Source organism: Oryzias latipes, chromosome 16 (genome assembly GCF_002234675.1).
Source record: "Oryzias latipes chromosome 16, ASM223467v1".
NCBI classification, from domain to species: Eukaryota; Metazoa; Chordata; class Actinopteri; order Beloniformes; family Adrianichthyidae; genus Oryzias; species Oryzias latipes.
In genome coordinates, this window is record NC_019874.2 from 183,081 (window position 1) to 204,648 (window position 21,568).

General features: G+C 41.6%; 1 protein-coding gene across 1 annotated transcript in view; it reads right to left on the bottom strand.

The window, feature by feature from the left end:
* The window catches only part of phactr4 (phosphatase and actin regulator 4), a 126,930-nt gene that overhangs the window by 94,235 nt on the left and 11,127 nt on the right, over positions 1-21,568 (bottom strand). Inside the window, exons 2-4 of the mRNA XM_023964259.1 lie at positions 10,245-10,349; positions 8,767-8,811; positions 1,324-1,497 (exon numbers count right to left, since the gene is read on the bottom strand). Coding sequence (XP_023820027.1) covers positions 1,324-1,497; positions 8,767-8,779 — 187 coding nt within the window. The 5' untranslated portion in view covers positions 8,780-8,811; positions 10,245-10,349. The remainder of the gene's footprint in view (positions 1-1,323; positions 1,498-8,766; positions 8,812-10,244; positions 10,350-21,568) is intronic.

Sequence of the window (21,568 nt, forward strand, 5' to 3'; positions counted from 1 at the left end):
CATATTAAACTTTGCCAGGGGGGCTGCCCCGGACCCCCCTAAAGTTGCAAACACCTGTGGTGCTTGCTGCGTCTGCCTGCGGCATCCGTCCGTCCTCGGGTCGCGCTGTGCGCGGTGTCGGGCCAGTAACTTTCAGGCAAGGCCAGTAACTTTCAGGCAAGGCCAGTAACTTTCAGGCAAGGCCAGTAACTTTCAAAAACTACTGGCCCTGTGGGCCAGTGCAAATTTCTGGGCTGTGTCAGCCCCTGAAAATGTGTTTCAGGGTCTTTCAGTAGACACAGTTGATACCTCTCCTTGAAAAGCCACTCGTCGTTAAAGCTAAATGTCTCTGGCATGTCGTAGCATTTCACGATAGCAAGCTGAAACTGAAAGACAAACTGCTTTACGGCAATGTGAACTCCCATCACCGATAGCGTGAGGTTGAACTTCTGCCACAATTTATATAAGAATATCATGTTGAACTATTTCTATTTGTTGCATCCAAAATATCAAAATTTAACACATTTTCAAAAACTTTACAGATAATTTCAGATTTCCCACACTTTTCACCTTCTTAAACTTTTTCAGGTTTTTCTAGACAGTACAAACCCTGCATAATCAATACTTGATTAAGAATATTACAGAAATCTCTGGATCCATTTTGTGAGGTCCTTTGACTGTCTACAAGCATGGTAGATAACCATGCTTGTAGACAGTCATAGGACCTCACATACTGCTTCAGCTTAACGGCTGTAAAATCTAAAGTGTGGGAGTCTTTTGGTTTTTCCACTAAAGATAAAAACAGTCAGTTTACAAAACATTTCAGTTAGAAACACTGTTATCAGTTTAGACTAAAGAGCTGTGAATGTTTTCCAGTTGTTACAGAGTCAGTTTTATTTAGGTGTGTCTTCATTTACTATTTTCTTATCTACCTACTGGAACTGCGGTAAGCTAAACTTCGAGGATGGAAAAATTGTAGAAAACATTTTCAGGATTTGTTATTAAATGATCAACAGTGAAAGTGATGTTTTGTTTACTGTTGAGATTAAAAAAGAAGTTGACAGAAAAACTGACTTTTTTCTTTGTTGCAATATTTCTGTGTTTTTGTTCGTAATGTTTGTTGATTGTGGTCTGTTGTTCTAACTAAAGGTTTAAATGATGGTGTTTAAATACATATTTGAATTTTTTTTACATCTAGTGAAAGGACAGGAATATAGCAACCACTCTAAGATAATGTATTACATAGTAAGAATCATGGTTTGATCTGTGAATCAAATCAAATCGCCACATCAGTTAATAAACAGCCCTAAAAGTGACCTGCATTGACCTCTACCAAAAACAAACCTTCAGAAGTTTCCTTGAATTTCTCGCTGCTTTTCTTCTTCCGCCACCTCCACGGCTTAAAGATCTTTCCAAGGGTAGAAAACTTGCTGCCTTTATGCTTGGATGGAGGGGTGCTATCCCCTCTGGAGCTCCCCTCTCCCAGCATTGTGTTGCGATGCTGGTCAGCTTCATCCTCTGAAAGGAAGAAAGCAGAATTCAGCAGGAATCGAGATTTCAAGAAACCTTTTTCTTGCACCAGGTCCTGGAAAATGAGCGCATGGCTCCATCAGGGGAAGTGTGTTCTGACAACAAAGAATTATTTTCCAACAAAGCACCTCCACCGTTAAAAGACGGCCTGACTCATGTCTAGTACCATCTTGAGCTGTTCTCAGGGACTGAGTGTGCTTTGGCAGGGGGGATGCTGAGAGCTCATTGAGCCTTCTGCACATCCAACAGTGAAAGTTTGACACTGGCATTCAGCCAGAGTTTCTCACTGTCAAGTGCTGACATTCCTCAGCTGGATGGAGACTAGTGCCTTATCAGCCTTTCAGGTCTCTGTGGCTTTGATGAGCAGAGGGGCGCCAACAGAGGCAGTAGCAGAAAAAAGTCGGTCATTCAGAATGCATACACAAAGCTAACAGTCAGGAAGCGAGACCTAAAGAACACTGATCAGTACGAGCCGTTGCAGACGCTGGAAGTGCTCCGTCAAAAGGCTTTCTGCAGTAAAGGCTAAACGCTGCGAGGTGCTGAGCGCGGAAGGTGCTGCGAACGTTAGCCTTCTGTAGAGGCTGCAGCTGCTGCATTCAGCAGACATAATATGTATCACTGGAAAGATAACAGACTGTTTTAAAATACGCAGACACGTGCACACACAGGATGTCTTGGCGTCAGCAAGTTCGATTCCCACAACAAAATACTTGATGTGGTTTGTCTAGCAGCGCAATAAAGAACAGCAATATTGTTAAAAGTAATGAACATTTTAGTCAAACAGAACAAGTAATGGTTTTCTTGGACCTTTTTTTCCTGCAGCTGGTTTACAGTCTTTCTAGGAGGCTGTAAGCCTTTCAGCCTGAATGTACTTTATTAACGTTGACTTTGAGTTTAAAGGCCAACTTTCTATTCTTCCCCCCAAATTAAATATTTTTTAAAAGCATTACCTGGAAGAGTGTTTGGAGTCCAGCTTCCATAGTGGCTGGACCTGAGGCAGCATGCCATGAGGAGGCCAGATTTATTCAGCTACACCAATATTTTACATTTCTGTGTGTAGTCCAGCAGTCAAGAACAAGAAAAGGAGTGGAAGGATGCAGAAGGACTTTCAGGGTTCACAAATAACTCCTCAACATAGAAATCCAGCTTATCCCTAAAATAGAGATCAGAGGATTGAGAGCAGCTGCTTCCCTGTGATCCAAACCTGATGTTCTTCTGCGAAGCAGAAAGAAACGCCTGTCAGAAATGCCTCTGATACAATGGCTCAGCTGAGCCAGAGGAGCAGGATAAGAGCTGGCTATGTCAGGCCTGGAAAGTGGCACTGAGAAGACGGAGAGCTAACGCTCTGTAGCCAGCATTCACATGAAAAAGATGCAGTAAAGATCCAACATTAGGAAAACAGGCAAAAAAAACTCCCATCGGATGAGGAATGTTCGAGAACAACAAACTCAACCATCACATTTAAGGACATGTGGATCCCTTCTTAAGCATTTCTCACAGATAAAAACGGCCCGGCATGTCATTGTTTCAGCTGTGTGCTTGCACTAAAGCTGTGTGTTTCTGTAGCTTTGAAAATGGGAGTACAGAGGAAAAAAGCTACAAAGGGAGAAAAAATACAAACACTCATGGAGGAGGGGGACTAGAAACACTGTCACACAATCAGGGTGGAGTGCTGTTTCCTCTTCAAGAACAAAGACAGCATATTCCCCTCAAACTCAACACACTCCAGCACAAGCTGCAGAAACACTTGAAATGAGAAAATAAGGTGAAAAAATAATACAAAAAAAAGAGCAGACACCAAAAATGTCCCGTCATCGCAAAGGCGCTCGAACAGATAGGGTCAGAGTGAGACAAAGGGAATGCGGGTTTCATGTAAATTCCCGGTTTGAGAATGAGTAGTACGAACAGATATTCACAGAAACTCAATGAGGACTGTAGTCTGTTCAAGCTGTTAGTCATCTGAGCTGTCACTCATGTAACTGAAAGTAATGGACGATGATCTATAAACCTTGCACCTCTTGACTCTAAAAAAGTCTCAGTAGGAGGCTATGAGAGAAGCTGAATGCATATCCTCATTTCTGGCATCATGCCCATTTATTATGACATATCCACAAGCAGCCAAACAGCATGGACATCACTTCTGCTCTTAGACCCCTTAGTCATGGTGCAACAAAAAGAAACATCCATGCTCAGCCCTATTTTGGTCGTATTCCACAATCCCTTGCTGCTATTAGACCCAACACGCACGTGACCGCCACTACAATATAATACAGCTTTCAAGTTAAAAGCAGTGGGAAAAAAATCCACCATCACCAACAGGTTTGGAAAAGCCGGTCTGCTGCGTGACGACGGAGATGGATCTTCCTTCGGTTGGATGGAAGGTGGATCTTCCTTCGGTTGTTCACTTCCCCGTTTGGACCCCCAGGGTCAATAAAGAATCATTCATCTTCTTCTGGAGGAAACCTTTTCTTAGATTTCTCTTTTACTCTGTATAACAAACATAAACACACACCCCCAACACACTTTCGCTGCTCTTGCTCTCACTCGCTGCACGTGCGCTCTCCCCTCCTTCCGCTGCACGCACTCCATACACACACGCGGTTTGGTACATTCATATCCTCAATCTACAACACAGAGTGGCGACCCTGGGGTTAGCCCCGACTTCAGCCCCTAAGACTCATGGGACGCTGGTGTAAAGTACCTCACCATGACTGAGGTGGCTTTGAGCAGAAGTGACATCCATGCTGTTTGTGAGTGTGTTCAAAGAAACAGACTATAACACTGGAAAGGAGAATATGCAATTAGCATTTACTTCTCCCTCTCTGACAGTTTTGAGGTAAAAATAAATAACACATTTGTGGAGTGGAAATAAGCGTAGATCGCAGATACGTGTGCATTCCAAAACATTTTATTGAACTAGAAAAGTTGCATTTCCTGCGGAAATATGTTTGATTACGTAATTGCTGAAGGTGGTTGCTTTTAAGGTCGACTGCTTTTAGGGGTACAAGACTCTGCATTTTTTATTAGTTCACCATCCAAAAATGGATTGGATGTTTGGTTTGATTGGACTCTTTCTACTTCATCACCGCGGTGATCAAAATCCCACACCGTCACAGCTCTACTCCAGAGCGGTTTTACTAAAGAATCGATCACCATTCTTCTGGGGGAAACCTTTTATTACTGTTCTCCTTCACTCTGGAACACCAAACATGAACGTGCACCCCCAACACACTTGTGCGCGCTCTCACTCACTGTTGCGTGGCACATGCTCCTTCCTCTTACACACGCAGCGTGTTGACACACTTACACATACTACAACACACATACTACAACACCTATATAGTTAGTTAATTAGTTAGATAGTTAGTAGTTAGTTATTACTGTTATTTGTTAATGAAGAATTCTGCGTTGTAATTATAAACTGTATTCATTTGCGATGCGGCCGCCGGGGGATTTTGTGTTCAGCGGCGGCGGCGGCGCGGTGTTGCGGGTTTGCGGCCCGCAACAATATAACAGCTGCTTCCCAATAAAAAATAACTGTCATCCATAAAATGAATATACTTCATTGGGTTTACTGGATTTCGCCAAATGAACTATCGCAATATAATCGGCGAAACAATTTTTTCTAACACTCCTAGTTGTGCAGCTCTCTGTGCTTTCATTTCTGTGGGAAACTGATCCAATTGGCTTTGGCTTCTTCTCAACTCCTCTGCCGCTTCCCGTGCGGATTCATAGACTTTCACTCCAGTGTCCCAATGGATTCTCAGATTGGTGAAAAGGGTCTGGAAACGGACCCCCCTTTTCCTTCAGCGCTTTTTTTATTCTGCTGTAAGCTTTGCGCTTTTGGACCACCTCCGTCGGGTAATCATGGTCGAAAATCAGCCGTCTCCCCTCCAACATTGCTGGCTGTGTCCTGAGGAACTGTGCTGATGAGCTGACAGATGTCATCACCAACATCTTCAACCTCTCACTGAGCCAGGCTGTCGTCCCCCCATGCTTCAAAGCCCCCACCATCATCCCGGTCACACAGAAGTCATCTCCCTCATGCTACAATGACTACCGCCCCATCGCTCTCACCCCCATTCTCATGAAGTGCTTTGAGGGGCTGGTCATGCAGCACATCAAGTCTACCCTCCCCCCCACTCTGGACCCCTACCAGTTTGTATATCGGTCTAACCAATCGACCGATGATGCCATCTCTACAGCCTTCCATTCAGCATCACCCACCTGGAAACAAAAGACTCTCATGTCAGAATGCTGTTCATCGACTTCAACCGCAACTCCTGCTTCTTCATCACAGAGGTGATCAAAAATCCCACACCGTCACAGCTCTAGTCCAAACAGCACATGTGATGCGGCAGTAACACGGCAGCAATATGCTAGTAACAGCACTAACAGGGCTGGTTAAAATAACATTCCGGTAAAAGTTACTGAGAGAGAAGAAAAAAAGAAGTCACTGAGAGAAGCAGTAACTTATAGGCGCGCACCTCTGCATGCCACGCCCCTTCCGTGCTCTGAAACCATGGAAGTCTTCTTCCTCAGTGTTGGATTGGAATAGCGTCAGACAATCTTGGCCACACACTCTCTCTCAGGGTCTCCTTCGTTGTCACTGTCAGTGTCACTCTGAGGTAAATTCTCTCCTGAGCTCTCGCTGTCCTCTCCGTCACGCAGCAGACCGGCTTTTCCAAACCCGTTGGTGATGATGGATTTTTTCACACTGCTTTAAAGAATTGCTTTTAACTTGAAAGATGTGTCATATTCTTGCATTTTCCATAATGTGCTATTCATTCACAAAGCAGGAATTTGCATTAAACTTGTGTCTTCCTTGACACATATACCGTATTCCCCGTCTCACTATTACCCTTTCTGCTAGAGCGCCCCCAGCAGCTGTTAGAAAAAATGCAATAAAAAAAGAAGAAAATGCATAAATTAGCCACATCATTGAATAAGCCGCTTATAACTGCCACTTTAATTATCTCATTACTTTTTGGCACTGTTTAGATTGCTATTCTTCTTCTTCTTATAACTGTTTATTCATTCATTCATTTTCTATTCCATTTTGTCCCTTTCGGGGTCACAGGGCTGCTGGAGCCTATCCTGGCCACTTGTGGGCGAAGGCAGGGGACACCCTGGACAGTAGGGTAGAATGTCCACACTCACACTCACACCTAGGGACAATTTAGAGTTGCCAATTAACCTATGAAGCATGTTTTTGGATGGTGGGAGGAAGCCGGAGATCCCAGAGAGAACCCACACATGCACAGGGAGAACATGCAAACTCCACACAGAAAGGTCCCCATTGATGTAGTGTTATTCATGTCCCCCAGCCGGGACTTGAACCGAGGGCCTTCTTGCTGTGAGCGCTAACCACTGCGCCACCGTGCAGCCTTGTTATAACTGTTATTTTATCTATTTTATTATATTATTTTATAAGCTGCTTGCACTGTGGGGCGAGAGGAAAGTAATTTCATCTGTGCTGTATGTCTTGTGTAAGCAGCATATTTGACAATAAAGCTGACTTTGACTTTGAAATATGGGAAAGTAATGTGGATGACTTATAAATCAATGTAGTAACAGAAAAACAGTAAAAAATATATAAATATGAATTGAATTTTGACATGTGCACTTAAAGTTTACTCTACGTTAAAATCCATTTTTTGGCTTTAAAGTTAAAAGTAACTTTTTTTTTACATCAAAACCCTAACCCAATCATGAAGAATATGTATGTATATCTTGATGAGTTTATCACATACAACTAAAAAAATGCCCACTGAAACCTACTTCTGGTTTCTTTAAATTGATTTCTAGTCAACTTACGTTGTAAAGATGAAAATTTTGGTTGACGGTGGAGAGGACTGAACTAGAGGGCTGCATTGGGATTGGGTCCCGCCGGGTCCCGCGGGACCCAACGCAAATCTCGCGGGATTGGGCGGTTTGAATTGTACTGCGGGCGGGAGCGGGCGGCAAAAAAAAAAACTCTGCGGGATCAGTTTTGCCATGAATATCTCATGAATATATAATAGTGGACTACGTTAGGCTGTGCGGCTGTTGGAGTCTTATGTACTGAAGCTCCGTGAAGGCACCAGGTAGAGACGCCCAATGGCCACTTTCATCTAACCTGTTGTTGGGGGTGTGCAGCGCCCCGCCCCGCCTCTTAGAAATTGTGTTCTTTAAAGCCTGATACCGCGGTCGCGTATGGGCGGAGCTATCAGCTAAAGTTCTGGTCTGATCGCTGCATGGAGCGATGTGTGCATCAGTGATGGTAGACACGAAGAATGTGGAGAGATCAGGCTTATTATTTTAAAGAGTTCTGCTTGATAATCATGTTTCCATGTTTGAGTTCATAAAATCATCCCAGAGAAAGTCTCTGCTTCAACTCCCGCAGTGAAAGCTGCGTCTGAATCTGACGCCGTGTTTCCATCTCTCTGACAGTTTGAAGCCAAAGCCCCTCCCCCGCCTCTTTACCTGCTTTTCCTCTCTACCTGTTCACCTGTTCACATCTTCTGCAGCTAGTTATTTTCCCCGCGCTCCCAGTGTATTCTACACAGAGAGCGCAAAATATGGTCATAGCAGGTTAACACGTTAGTCGGAACGCTCTAGCGCAACAGAAGGATGAAAGAGCTGTCAATCTATCTGGCAACACTGCGCGGGATAAGGAAAAGTATTTTTCCGTCAGGAAAAAATTAATTCATAGATTTTCAGCTCTGTTGAACCATTACAATGTTTTTCTTCCTGCAAATGACTTTGACCTGCATCTATCCCAGCTGGTTCAGCGCGCTTCAGGCCGTCTGTCTGCGCGCGGACACACGCACACTTTTTTTACCGAACAGGATTTGTGAAAATATATTTAATGATTATGTTGCACATTACACAAAAGAGGAATGCATGAAAAGATGAGACTGGAGGAGGGACATGAATCTCTTTAATAATATCAATAAAAATACGTGTTTTTTTCTGCGGGACGGGAGACGATACAAAATCAATGCATCTCTATTACTGTGCGGGACTAAATTCTATGAGTTTTGCGGGTGCGGGCGGGAGTGGACATACATATTGCGGGTGCGGGCGGGAGTGTAACGCATACGTTGCGGGAGCGGGCGGGATTGGTCAGAAATTTGGCGGGTGCGGGCGGGAGCGGGATGAAGAAAATAGTCCCGCGCAGGGCTCTAGACTGAACAACCTCATTAACAGAGTAGATGTGCAGCTTTTTTCCTCCACAGCATCACCCTTAACAATCCACATTTCAACGATACTCACCACGATTTTCCATTACACGGTTTAACGCAGACCAATCACCAGTTCCTGGAAGAAATAAAGGTTTTACAATAAAACACCAGTTTTAGACTGAATTCTTTTTCCAAGACTCTACCACATTCATACCACACCATCAATATGGTTGTTTAGAAAATACAAACGAGCTCTACATCCAGTACATTTCATTCATTTAACACTCTCCTTGGTGTGTGAATGCGTATGAATGTCCCAGTGATGGTCAGAGATTGCCGTGCACACTGGCAGCCACGCCTCTGTTAATCTGCCCAAAGGCAGCTGTAGCTACATCAGTAGCTTACCATCACCAAATATGAATGAAGAGTGAATAAATAATGGACACATTGGACGAACTTTGAGCATCAGGAAACGCGCAGATACAGTCAGGACTATAAATATTTGGACAGAGACACATTTTTCCTAATTTAGTTTCTGTGCATTACTACAGTGAATTTTAAATAAAACTACTCAGACGCCATTGAAGTGCAGACTTTCAGCTTTTATTCCATGGGTTGAACAAAAAGATTGCATAAAAATGTGAAAAACTAAAGCATTTTTTAAGCACAATCCCTTCATTTCATGGGCTCATAAGTAATTGGACAAATGAAATGACTGAAAACCAAATGGTCATTCCTAATATTTGGTTGAAAAGCCTTTGTTGGCAATGACAGCCTGAAGTCTTGAACTCATGGACATCACCAGATGCTGGGTTTTCTCCTTCTGAATGCTCTGCCAGGCCTTTACTGCAGCGGCAAACAGTTGCTGTTTGTTTGTGGGCCTTTCTGTCTGAAGTTTAGTCTTCAACAAGTGAAATGCTGCTCAATGGGGTTAAGATCAGGTGACTGACTTGGCCATTCCAGAATATTCCACTTCTTTGCTTTTATAAACTCCTGAGTTGCTTTGGCTGGATGTTTTGGGTCGTTGTCCATCTGTTTTATGAAACGCCGTCCAATCAGTTTGGCTGCATTCACCTGGATCTGTGCAGACAGTCTCTGAACACCTCAGAATTCATTGGGCTGCAGTCTCGTTTATTACTGGACAATATATAATATTCTGAGAAGATGTCTGTACCAGAGAGCACAGGTGAAAGCTCGCGTGCAGCTGGAGAGCATGTGTTATGCGTTATAAGGTAGGCAGTAGCATTAAGGGCCCTCACTGGGTTATGTTAATTGCCATTTTTATGGTAATTGCCCAATTACCAATCATTATTCATTCCACCACTGGAAGTTGAACCCTGGTTTCCTGCACGCCAGTCCTGTATTTTACCAATAAGTAATATTTCATTGAAAAATTTCAATGTCTGATCCTACAGAAGAATTGCAACATATGACATTTTCACACTTTTATACTAATAAATGCTGTTGGATTTTAAATTCTGACGTTATGTTAATGACCCACATAAAACAATTTAATAGATTTATTTAAATGTATATTTATGCAATTCTATGTGTATACATTTTATGTACCTACACTTGAAAAACTTATGGATAGGATGATGATGATCGTGTCCCTTAGCAGCAGTGCAGCTGTATAAGTTTGGGTCCCAGCCAGCTCCACCCATCTTAAACACTCTACAAGAGAAACACAAAAATAAGTCATCAACGTGCATCGTTACTGCCAAAGAAAAAAGATCAAAAAAAGGATTTAAAATTCCAAGATGCATGAGACTATCAGCACTAAACTGCAATTTTTAGGGGGCTAAGGGCATTTCTATGGAAGTGTATTGCATTTAATACAAATTTAAAAATGGGTGATAATTATTGTTGTTGTTTTTTTTGCATTTAAAAAAGAAAGAAAAAAACGGGTGACCTTCTTTAAAAACTACAAGCACAAAGAACGTGTGCAACGTGGTGGCATAAATATTACTACATAGAAAGAAAACTGCCCGCCGGACAATCACATCTACCACCCCGGCCAGGGCCAGCAGGACCGCCACAGGGGCCCCCCCAATGCCAGAGAGCTGGCAGCCCCAGACAAGATGATGCTGCCATATTCCAGAATGGGGTGAATGTTGGTCTAATATCCAGTTATAAGAGCTTTTTGTTCAATTGTATTTCTCTTCAAAGTACAGGGCTCCAGACTGCGAGCAATTGGTCGCATTTTGCGACCAAAATTTGAGAGTGTGCGACTGAATTTTACATCCAGTCGCACATGTGCGACCAGTACATTTGCCTCCCCCACCCTTCGTATTTTTTAATACATTAAACGTGGAAGGGGCATGTCAATGATCAATGAAATAATCAATGAGACGCAAGCCCACACGCACGCAGGCAGACACACACACTCGCGCACAGACTCATGAGACGCAAGCACATACACACTCGTGTGATACCTGTCTGTGAGGCGGCCACTGCGTGTGAGAAGAATAGGGAAAGCCACTGTGAGTGGCTAAATGCGTGTAGGGGGAGGGGCCTAGAGATATTCGCGCGCGCATAAACATCTGTGGGAAGGAAACGGAGACAAATATCACAACCTGATATGTGCGTCTGAACTATGGGTAAGCGAACTATTGATTCATTCTTCCGACCTGCGGCTAGTGTACCAGTGCCAGAGTGTACAGCAGGGGTCTCAAACTCGTGGCCCGCAGGGCCGCAGGCTATTTGCGGCCCCCAAGATGATATTTTGCGGTCCCTACCTTAATATGAAGGTTTTTGCGGTCCCTGCCTTAATATGAAGGTTTTTGCGGTCCCTGCCTTAATATGAAGATAGATAGATAGATAGATAGATAGATAGATAGATAGATAGATAGATAGATAGATAGATAGATAGATAGATAGAATAGATAGATAGATAGATAGATAGATAGATAGATAGATAGATAGATAGATAGATAGATAGATAGATAGATAGATAGATAGATAGATAGATAGATAGATAGATAGATAGATAGATAGATAGATAGATAGATAGATAGATAGATAGATAGATAGATAGATAGATAGATAGATAGATAGATAGATAGATAGATAGATAGATAGATAGATAGATAGATAGATAGATAGATAGATAGATAGATAGATAGATAGATAGATAGATAGATAGATAGATAGATAGATAGATAGATAGATAGATAGATAGATAGATAGATAGATAGATAGATAGATAGATAGATAGATAGATAGATAGATGACTTTATTAATCCCACAATGGGGAAATTTCATTTATCTGTGGCAGCAACACGACATTCAGAAATAATCTATATAATATAACATCAATAAAGGACATAACAAATTACATTTATATTAGATAATTAAAAATATTACTAAAATTATTATGAAAAATTATTATCAAAAATGAGATTCTTATTAAATAAAGAAATAAATATTAAATAAATAAATACAGCTGCAAAAGTGTAAAAAACATGCGGTCTGCAAAACATGTAAAAAAAAAAAAACATTACAATTTTTTTTCAAAATACAGAAATAACTAATGAAGTTCACACCAAAAACAAAAACAAACAACTGTTCAGGAACAAAAAAAAAAAAAAAAACTGGCGGGCTGTTTGTATGAATGACACTTTTTCATTGTCGTGCGCGGAGCTGACCAACCAATCACAGTGGGGTATATGACTCTTGGGGGCGGGACAATGACAGGGTTTGAAAGCAGGACACCTGACAGCCCCCTCCCACACACATTAAGGAGTTCCTTACTTTCCTTTAGAACGTATTTATTCGCTCGTAATTTTCTAAATACATGCAGTCCTTGCTGAACTTTTCTCTGGGCCGCACAGAACCGGAGGAAGGTTTAGGTTTTGGTTACGGTTACGGCGGCGCATCAAACGGTTATGCACGGCCGTTAAGGCAGCACATCGCTCCCGCGGGAGTCGGGTCAGCTGAGGAGAATAAATGTCCCACACCTACATGCGTGACAGCTAACAGGGCTTGACCTTTAAACACGCTCGAGCAAAAACAACATTAGTTTTAGACACACTGAAAATACGTGGGGAAAATGCAACAATAGACATGTTTGAGATGAACCGGCACCTCGCCTGGATCATTGGGGAGACCAGGCGGGGGGGGGCTGTGAGATGAAAGCGAATCTGCAGCAAGACTGAAGGAGAACAGGAAGATGGATTTGTCCTTAACATTCAATTTAGTTTTAATATTCTTCTCCCCCCTTAGTATGATCTGTGTTATTATATATTTTATGATTATTTTAATGTTTTGTGATGTATGTAGCCTTTTTTAATGAATTGGTATTTTAAATTATTTTAATTAATCACTCCACTACAAAACCCATCAGGACACATGTCCCATAATGCATTGTTTTGTAGTCAGTAGGGCAGCTTTCAGTCAGTTCAGTTTCCAGCTGTGTCCGGGTAGGTTTGCCCCTTGCTCCCACCCCTTTCTCGCGATATTTTTGTGATGATTGACAGTTGATGTTGGAGCAAAAACAAAAATATATGTCACACACCAGGTGATCTGCGCAGCGTTGAGTTCACCTGGGTGATCTCAAACACGCTTATTGTGCATCTTGGCTGCACCTATTTGGTGTCACAAAGATAAATTTCCATGACAGCGATGGTGCTGTCAGTTTACCTTCTTGTTGCATCTTCAAAAGTGCAGAATAAAATGTGAAACTGAATTTGAAACAGCACATTGTAATTTTTTGCATCTATTATTAAAGTATTTATTAGTAATGCAGTGGAAATTAGTAGATTTGGTTAGCATGTTGATTTACGGTATGCGCCCCTAAATTTTCTGGTTGTGCCCCTAAAATTTTCAGTTAGGGGCCACTGTGCTCCTAGTGAAAAAAGTTAGTCTGGAGCCCTGAAGTAGTCTGAAAATATCTGAAGAGAAGCCAGCAGAGACAAAGAAAAAGTGACAGCTCAGAGAGAAGACTGTTTTCACAAACATTTGTAAAATAATAGGCCGCACAAGGTTTTAACCAGCCATAAACTTTCCAGATAATGAAGACTCAATAAGATAAAGTTGTTTCTGATTTGTGTAAACTTGTAAAAGGATTATGAATTTTCCAACAGCAAAGGTGAATTTGGCAGGCATCTGTTGCAAAGAAAATGTTCCTCTGAAACAGACACAGTTAATCAGGATTTATGTAAAAACAAAATATGATCAATCTTTATGCCCTGAAAGATAATCTGAGACTTGGTTGTGTTCTTATTGTTAGAATGGTATTCTGTGGGGAAAAAAATGTAACTTTTGCATTTATTGAACTATTTCCAATTAAGAAACAACTTCAGCCTCTGCGGGAGTATGCGGCTCTTAAGGAGCTTTTGCTATGGACATGCAGCCTGTCTGCATTGGAGAGAGAGGAGAGGATCATCAGCATGTCTGCCTGGGAGACTTAATGTACAGCATGCTCCTGCTACTTGGCTCGGACGAAGGCGGTGTTCTTTTCCCACACATTCTTTTGCAGCAGCTTCCGCCGCCTGTGCGTGCAGCTTTGGCCAACCCTGCTTGCCTGTCGGCAGGAGATCACAGAGGACTAGTTGAGGAGGCCGACCGAGTCCTGCTTGCTACCAGGCGTTTCACCATGCAGCATGCAAGGAGCCAAGAGTCTGAGCTCAATTTGGAAACAGGAAAAGCATCCCCGTGGATGAGAGTCAATCTTCACCCACTCCGTCTGAATGACCAGAGCAAGGAGCAGTCCAGGGGTCACAGTTAAATCAGGTGGATAAGTTCCGACACCCACGGCCAGGAAGTCCAAACGCTTCAACGTGAAATTGTCATAAAACTAAAAAAGTTTTATTTGAAATCGACCGCACAGTTACCAGCGCAAACCGGAGCATGGGTATTGGAACGAAGATCTTCCGGTAAATTGAGAGCTTCTTGGCTCAGCTCTCTTTTCACCATAGCGGACTGATCCAGCGACCGCACAACGCCAGATGCTGCTCTAATTTGCCTGTCAATCTCACGCACCGATATTCCCTAGCTTGTAAACAATTTAAACCCTCCACCTGGGGCAGGAGAATATTATGTATTACACATGGGTTGTTCATGCTGTGATACATGAAGAAGACGAGCAGTGTAATGACTCCATTTTATTTGAACACCCAGAAGTGAGCAACTGTTTTCTTCCTCTTCTGACACCAACAGTGAGTTGGTTGACATGCACTCTTTAATCATGGCCATTTATTTCTACCGGCTGTGTGACAGGCTAATTTATAAACTGACCATGTCTTTCTCAGCTATAATTGGTGGTGATGTAGCAGTCATCAATTTTCCTACGTAGAGTTGAGTTGTTTCAAGGTCAATACCTGGTTCATGAATTGTAGAACATCCTCATACAGTGAAACAAAAAGTCTTTTTCAGTCACTGGTTCTCTAAGTTGTCCTACTTAAGAAGACGAGAGGGGTCTTTCTCTAAAAAAACACAAAAAAAAACACTTAAACTGTGAGAGATGGCAGAAAAAGGTTTTCACTAGCACATGTATAAAGTTCTCCAGTGGCCATCTGAATGACTTAGGAGGATTGGGAGATTTCATGTGATCGGATGAAAGAAAATAGTGAAGTACAAACCTGGTGAGGACCTACATGTAACCTTTGTCCTATCTAAACACCAGGGTTACATTCCGAAGTATTGGAGAGCTGCATCATTATACAAAGAAATTCTTTAAAAATTATACAATGTAATTACTTGGATTTTTTTGTACATTCTGTCTCTTAGAGTGTAATTGTATCTATGATGAATATTAAAAAACAAACTGATCTGTGTAACTGGGACAATTTACAGAATCAATGACTGACAAACACTTTTTGCCCCACAGTGTCTACCAGAGTAAAACATCATTATCTAAATGTTATAGTGTAACTATAAGAAACATCATTTAGTTAATTGTTTGACTTGATTACGTGTACTATATTTAAAAGGTCTTATATCAGTCAGACAAACTCAATGATTGTAATATCTGTTCCGTCGTATGTAAATTTTATAAAACTTGAAAAACATGTTTTTCTTTGTTAACGTTTGCTTGGGCCTTCAAATTTTCTTTTTTTTCTTTTTTCAATGAGTAGTAATATTTAGGATTGTCCCAATCAGGTTTTTTGGGTCCGATCTGATTCAATCATTTAAACAGAGTCCATTTAAAAATATGAACAAATTTAATACAGAGATCTAGGTTTTTTCTAATTTTTATTTTTTAACCTTTTAATACTTAAACAGAGAACCTCTGCGAAGTAGCTTGAACTATCAACTAGTGTCTTAGTGCTGAGCCTATTTCTCATCGTCTTTCCCCATCAGTTAAGATTAGGGTTAGGGTTATACTTTTATATGAAAAGTGCTTTATAAATAAAGTTTGATTTGATTTAATAAAAATGGTTAACTATTAGGTAGTAAAAACTGGTGACAAGCAGTCATGTGGTAAAAGTTTGGTGACTAAAGTATTAATATCTTCAGAACTATTAAACATTTTTGATCAGATGTGATTTCTTTGTCCATTAAAAATTCTTAAAAATTAATGATGATTTTCTTTTAAAAGATATATGTAGCATAAATATGATGATGATCATTCATGACTAGATCAGATAAATGGAAACATTTGTTAGTTTTGGTTGTTTTTAGAGAATATTGAATTCTTTTTTTAACCTCTTAAAGCCTGGCATCAACATGCGTGGACATGACATTTTGAGTTTTATTACCACAGTAGTTGATTCTGATTTAGTGATGGTATTTTTGGCTCTTTTTAGGTAGCCAAATCTTTAGGATCAGTTCATTTCAAAGAGCCGGCTCTTTTGGCGCTTTTTATATTCATTAACTTTTAAAAAGCCAAACTGTAGTTTATTCATTAAAACCTGGAAATAATCTTTGGGAGGACTGATAGGCTGTGATCTGGATCAGAATAATTGAAATTCAGATTTGGACTAGTAATTGAGTTCAAAATATTCACTCAAAAAACTTTCCCATTGAATGAACATAAAAAATTATGGAAAGGTTTTCCACCTGATTAGATAGCTTTACTTGAACAAAAATGAATCATATTGGTCCTACTTAATGTACCTAGGTTGGGTCAACTTGAAGTACAGTAAACGCGATGGTTACGTTCCAATAAGAACCCGTGATGGCAAAATCCATGAAGTAGAAACCTTTTTTTTTAAAACTATTATTGTACAATTAAATACTCTTTTATACATTGAAAAGAAAGAACAAACCATTTTACAGGCTCAAGCATTTGTTTCACAAAAAAGTACTTTAGAAACGTTTTTTTTTCAACAAACAACTTCTGTACTTTACTGTCAAATAATAACTTTAATCATCGATGTGAACAGAAGGCTTCAAATTGCGGAGATTAGCCCCGCCCACCGCGACCCGAGTAATTGGATTAAACGGGAGAAAATTTAAAATGATTATGAAAAAATACAAACACAGTGGGACAAATAGTGACTCAGGTGTATTTCACTGCTCTTCAGACTGAGCCGCTGCATCCCGACTCCGCTCTGCAGCTGTGTTTATTCGGGAGAAGAACATAGTGATAGGCAGTTGTTGTCGCTCTTTTTTCTATGGGTTTTAGAGAAACTCAAAATTGCAAGATGATTTGCACGTACGTGTTGTAAATTTGGCAAGCTGTTTTACGCACCTGTACATATGAAACTGCAACGTCATTGACGCACAGGTAGAGAAGAAGCGGAGCGACTTTTTAGCCAATCAGAATGCAGAACACAATGCACGACGCAAATCTGTGAAGCACTGTATTTAGGTTGGGTCAACTTAATGTATTTAGGTTCAACCTAATAAATTTAAGTTGATTCAATTTAAATACTACAGTTGGACCCAACTTAACTTAATATTGTTGCTCATTCTCAAAAGAAAAAAGCTGATCAAACTTAAATTAATCACGCCGCACCACGGAACAAATTGTTCGTTTTTTGTGAGAAAAGCGATCCATATTGAAAAAAAGCAAGAATTAAGGACTAAAATCTGGTTAATATTTATTGATTTTGTAAGTGACCATGGTATAAGTGGGTTAATGGCCTTTGAAGTACACATTATCACTTTTTAACGCACTTCGTGGAAGCAACCATCCGAGGGACGGTTCAGGCTTCCAGGGCGTGACATAACAGAGAGACTGACATAACAGCAACCTTTGGTGTTTTGTACTTCTAAAACAGAAACCTAATGGACTCCACTCAGTGTTTTTGTTTTCTTCCTTTATAACTTTAAATTATTTTCATGTCATGATTTTCTGTCAAGATTGCAGATGCTGGCGCACAATGATTGCCGCTCCTGATCTGGATTTAACTGTTTTGCTGGATCTAAGTTTTTTTCTACTCTTTGGCAGCCTAACTTGTGGAAAATTAAGACTCTAGTTTCATAGTTTTGTCTAATTATTTGTCAAAATTTGGAACATCTACTAGCATCTGATCTCAGCTCAACCCACCTTTTGGCATCTTCCTGCTGTTTCTGCCTAGATCTGGACACTCCCTCACTGAACCCATCTGCACATCTCAACCTGTATGGATTGTGTATCCATTCCAGTGTACACAGCCCAGGGCAATATCTTCGTGGCCGTTAACCAGCATCTAACTTCAGTAAGTTAACTTTAGCATCTTTGCCGGTGCGGCTTCCTTAGCCATCCCTCTGCTGACCGCCTTTGACTTTACGGCTGCTGTGCTTCCGATGCTGAGGAGGCCTACCCTCTGCTGTCTCACTTCACGAATTCTCCACAAACTGTCTGGGTTTTATTTGGTCTGGTTAATCCACCTGTTATGGAGCTAGCATTAGCTCAGTGCTATCTCCAGCCTGCCAGAACATGTTTCTGCAGCCATACTCCACCTCTGCTCTCTGTTGGAACAACAGCATTCGCTTGCTTTCTAATGAAACTGTTTCACATCGCCGTCCTCAACACCGTGGGTCTGGACGTTCATTTTCCCACAATCTGGCATCCCCAAACAGTATCCCATCTCTCTGGTCATGTCACTGTCCACAGATTGCCTCACTATGCTATCACAACAAAAGGCAAAGGAATTTGGCCAATCTGCGTCCTCTCCCTCGCCACTCTCAGCCAATCACAAAGCAGCGTCCTGTTAAACTGTCTTCTCAACACACGCTCCCTCAAGAAAAAAGCTGTCATCTTAAATGAATTTCTCACGAATCAAAAACTTGATTTTCTCTGTTGAACTGAAATCTGGCATAAACCTCTGGATTATTTCTGCCTTAACCAAGCCACTCCCTCAGGATACACCTGCATTAAAAGTGGCCGCACTGATGGTCGTGGTGAGGGGAACCGCTGTCATTTATAGAAAGGACATTAAAATCGCTGATATCTCCTTTCCAACAACAGACTCATTTGAACATGCAGTCTTTAAACTACCCCCCCCCCCCCCCCGTCACTGCTGTAATCTATCGACCACCCAAACCAAACGCCACTTTCCTCTCTGATATGACTGATTTTTTGACCCAACTCTCTGCCATATCACCATCCATCCTCCTTATTGGTGACTAGGGTTGGGCGATGTCCCTTAAATTGGCCGTTGACGATGTTTGCTGTCAACCATCGGGATGGACGATGACATCGTCGGGGAGGGGGGGGGGGGGTTTATTTTTTACATTTTTCGTTCTTATATAACTGCTATTCGTTTTTTTGCTTTTTTCATTTTATTTCCCAACTAATGACTAATCCGCGATGATCCAGTATAAACTGAGGGAAGTGACTTTAACAAAAAAAGTAACAAACAAAATAGAAAAGAAGTAGTCCGCTCCCGCACTTCACTACTGAAGTGGACCGGCGGAGCGCGGACTTACAGCTTTGTGTTTGAGGGGAAGGGGGGGGGGGTGCTTTGTTACATGAGCGGTATGTGTGTGAGATTTAAGACTGCGATCCGTCCCGCAGCTCTAGGGGTACAAGCAACCGAACTCAGAACCGGGTCTAAAAGTGTGTGTCTGAGCACAGCTCGGATCGTCAGCACACACAGCGGTTTGAGCTTCAAAGCAGAAATGTCGCTCAGTCCTTAGAAAACATTCAAACAATCACGCGGATTTGTGTTTCCAGTCGTGTCCCGACTAAATAAAGGCTGATGTTATTCTTACATGTTTACGTGCAGCCAGCAAGCAGCACCACCCAAAGCTAATGTTGTTAGCCCGTGTTAGCATACTGCTAATCCTGGCTACGTTCAGAAAAAGCACTGACCACACGGATTAAAATTCAAATGATGAGCGAACAGGTGTTTCATAATAACCGTAACATTATTAAAAGCACGTTTAGAAGATCATCTCGTATTTTACCGAGCTGACATGTCAATGTATATAGCCGCTCGGCGCTGTTTAACAATGTTTTGTATTGAATTGTTACATACAATAAAGTTTGAAAAAAAAAAAGCCGCTCGGCGGAGTTTATATCCTTCCGTTTTTCAAACCCTACTGCGCATGTGCGAATGATTTATTCCGACGGAAAGTGTGACCTTAGTGAACGTTTTTATATTCTGAAAACATTTTTCTGGGCCCATGTACAGGGTTGGATTCTAATCCGACCATTGATCCCATCAAGATATTTTGTACATGTAACCGCGGCTTATGGTGTCGACGCGCAACGTGGCGAGGGCGTGGCATCACGATGGTGTCTCTCCATCGGGATGTCAGTCACCCATCACGATGGACGATGATATTGTCCATCGGCACAACCCTATTGGTGACTTTAATTTTCATATTGATGACTCATGCTCTAAATGTGCTACAGAAGAATGGTGAAAAATTCCTATAAACACACTCCTCTACCTTGTGGACAGCCCTCCCAGAAAAGTTGAAGCTGAAATAGCTGCAAAAGGTGGACCGACTTCACATTGAACTCTATGGGTTGGGAATGGGATGGCACTTCAGTTCATAGTCAAGGCAGCTGGCCGAATACTTTTGGGAATATAGTATAGCATGATATAGCCCCTTTAATCATAGCAGCAAAGGTAGATATAGTCGTTTAAGTCCACAGTGGGTGGTGTATTTCTTGGTGTAAACCTCAGTCTCTCAACAGGCCTATAAACTAGGGTTGGGCGATGTCCCTTAAATTGGCCGTTGACGATGTTTGCTGTCAACCATCGGGGTGGACGATGATATCGTCGTGGAGGGGGGGGGGGTATTGTTAATATTTCGGTCTTATATAATTGCTATTCGTTATTTTACTTTATTACTTTATTTATTTTATTTCCCAACTAATGACTCATCCGTGATTTTCCAGTATAAACTGAGGGAAGTGACTTTAACAAAAACAGTAACAAACAAACTAGAAAAGAAATGGTCCGCTCCCGCACTTAACTAGTCAAGTGGACCGGCGGAGCGCGGACTTACAGCTTTGTGTTTGAGGGGAAGGGGGGGGTGCTTTGTTACATGAGCGGTAGTATGTGGGAGATTTAGAGCTGCGATCCGTTCCGCAGCTCTAGGGGAACGGGCTACCGAACTCAGAACCGGGTCTAAAAGTGTGTGTCTGAGCAGAGGATCGTGAGCACACACACAGCGCTTTGGGGCGGTGTAAGCTTCAAAGCTGAAAGGCCGCTCAGTCCTTTGAAAAATCGTTCAAACAATCACGTGGATTTGTGTTTCGAGTCGTGTCCCGACTAAATAAAGGCTGATGTTATTCCCACATGTTTACATGCAGCCAAGATGCAGATTGCAGCACCACCCAAAGCTAATGTTGTTAGCCCGTGTTAGCATACTGCTAATTCAGGCTTCTTTCCGGCTCCGTTTTTCAACAGAAAAAGCAATGACGACGCGGATTAAAATGAAAACGATGAGCGAACAGGCGTTTCATAATAATCGTAACTTTATCAAAAGCATGTTTAGAAGATCGTCTTGTATATTACCGAGCTGACATATCAATGTATAAAGCCGCTCGGCAACATTGTTTTGTA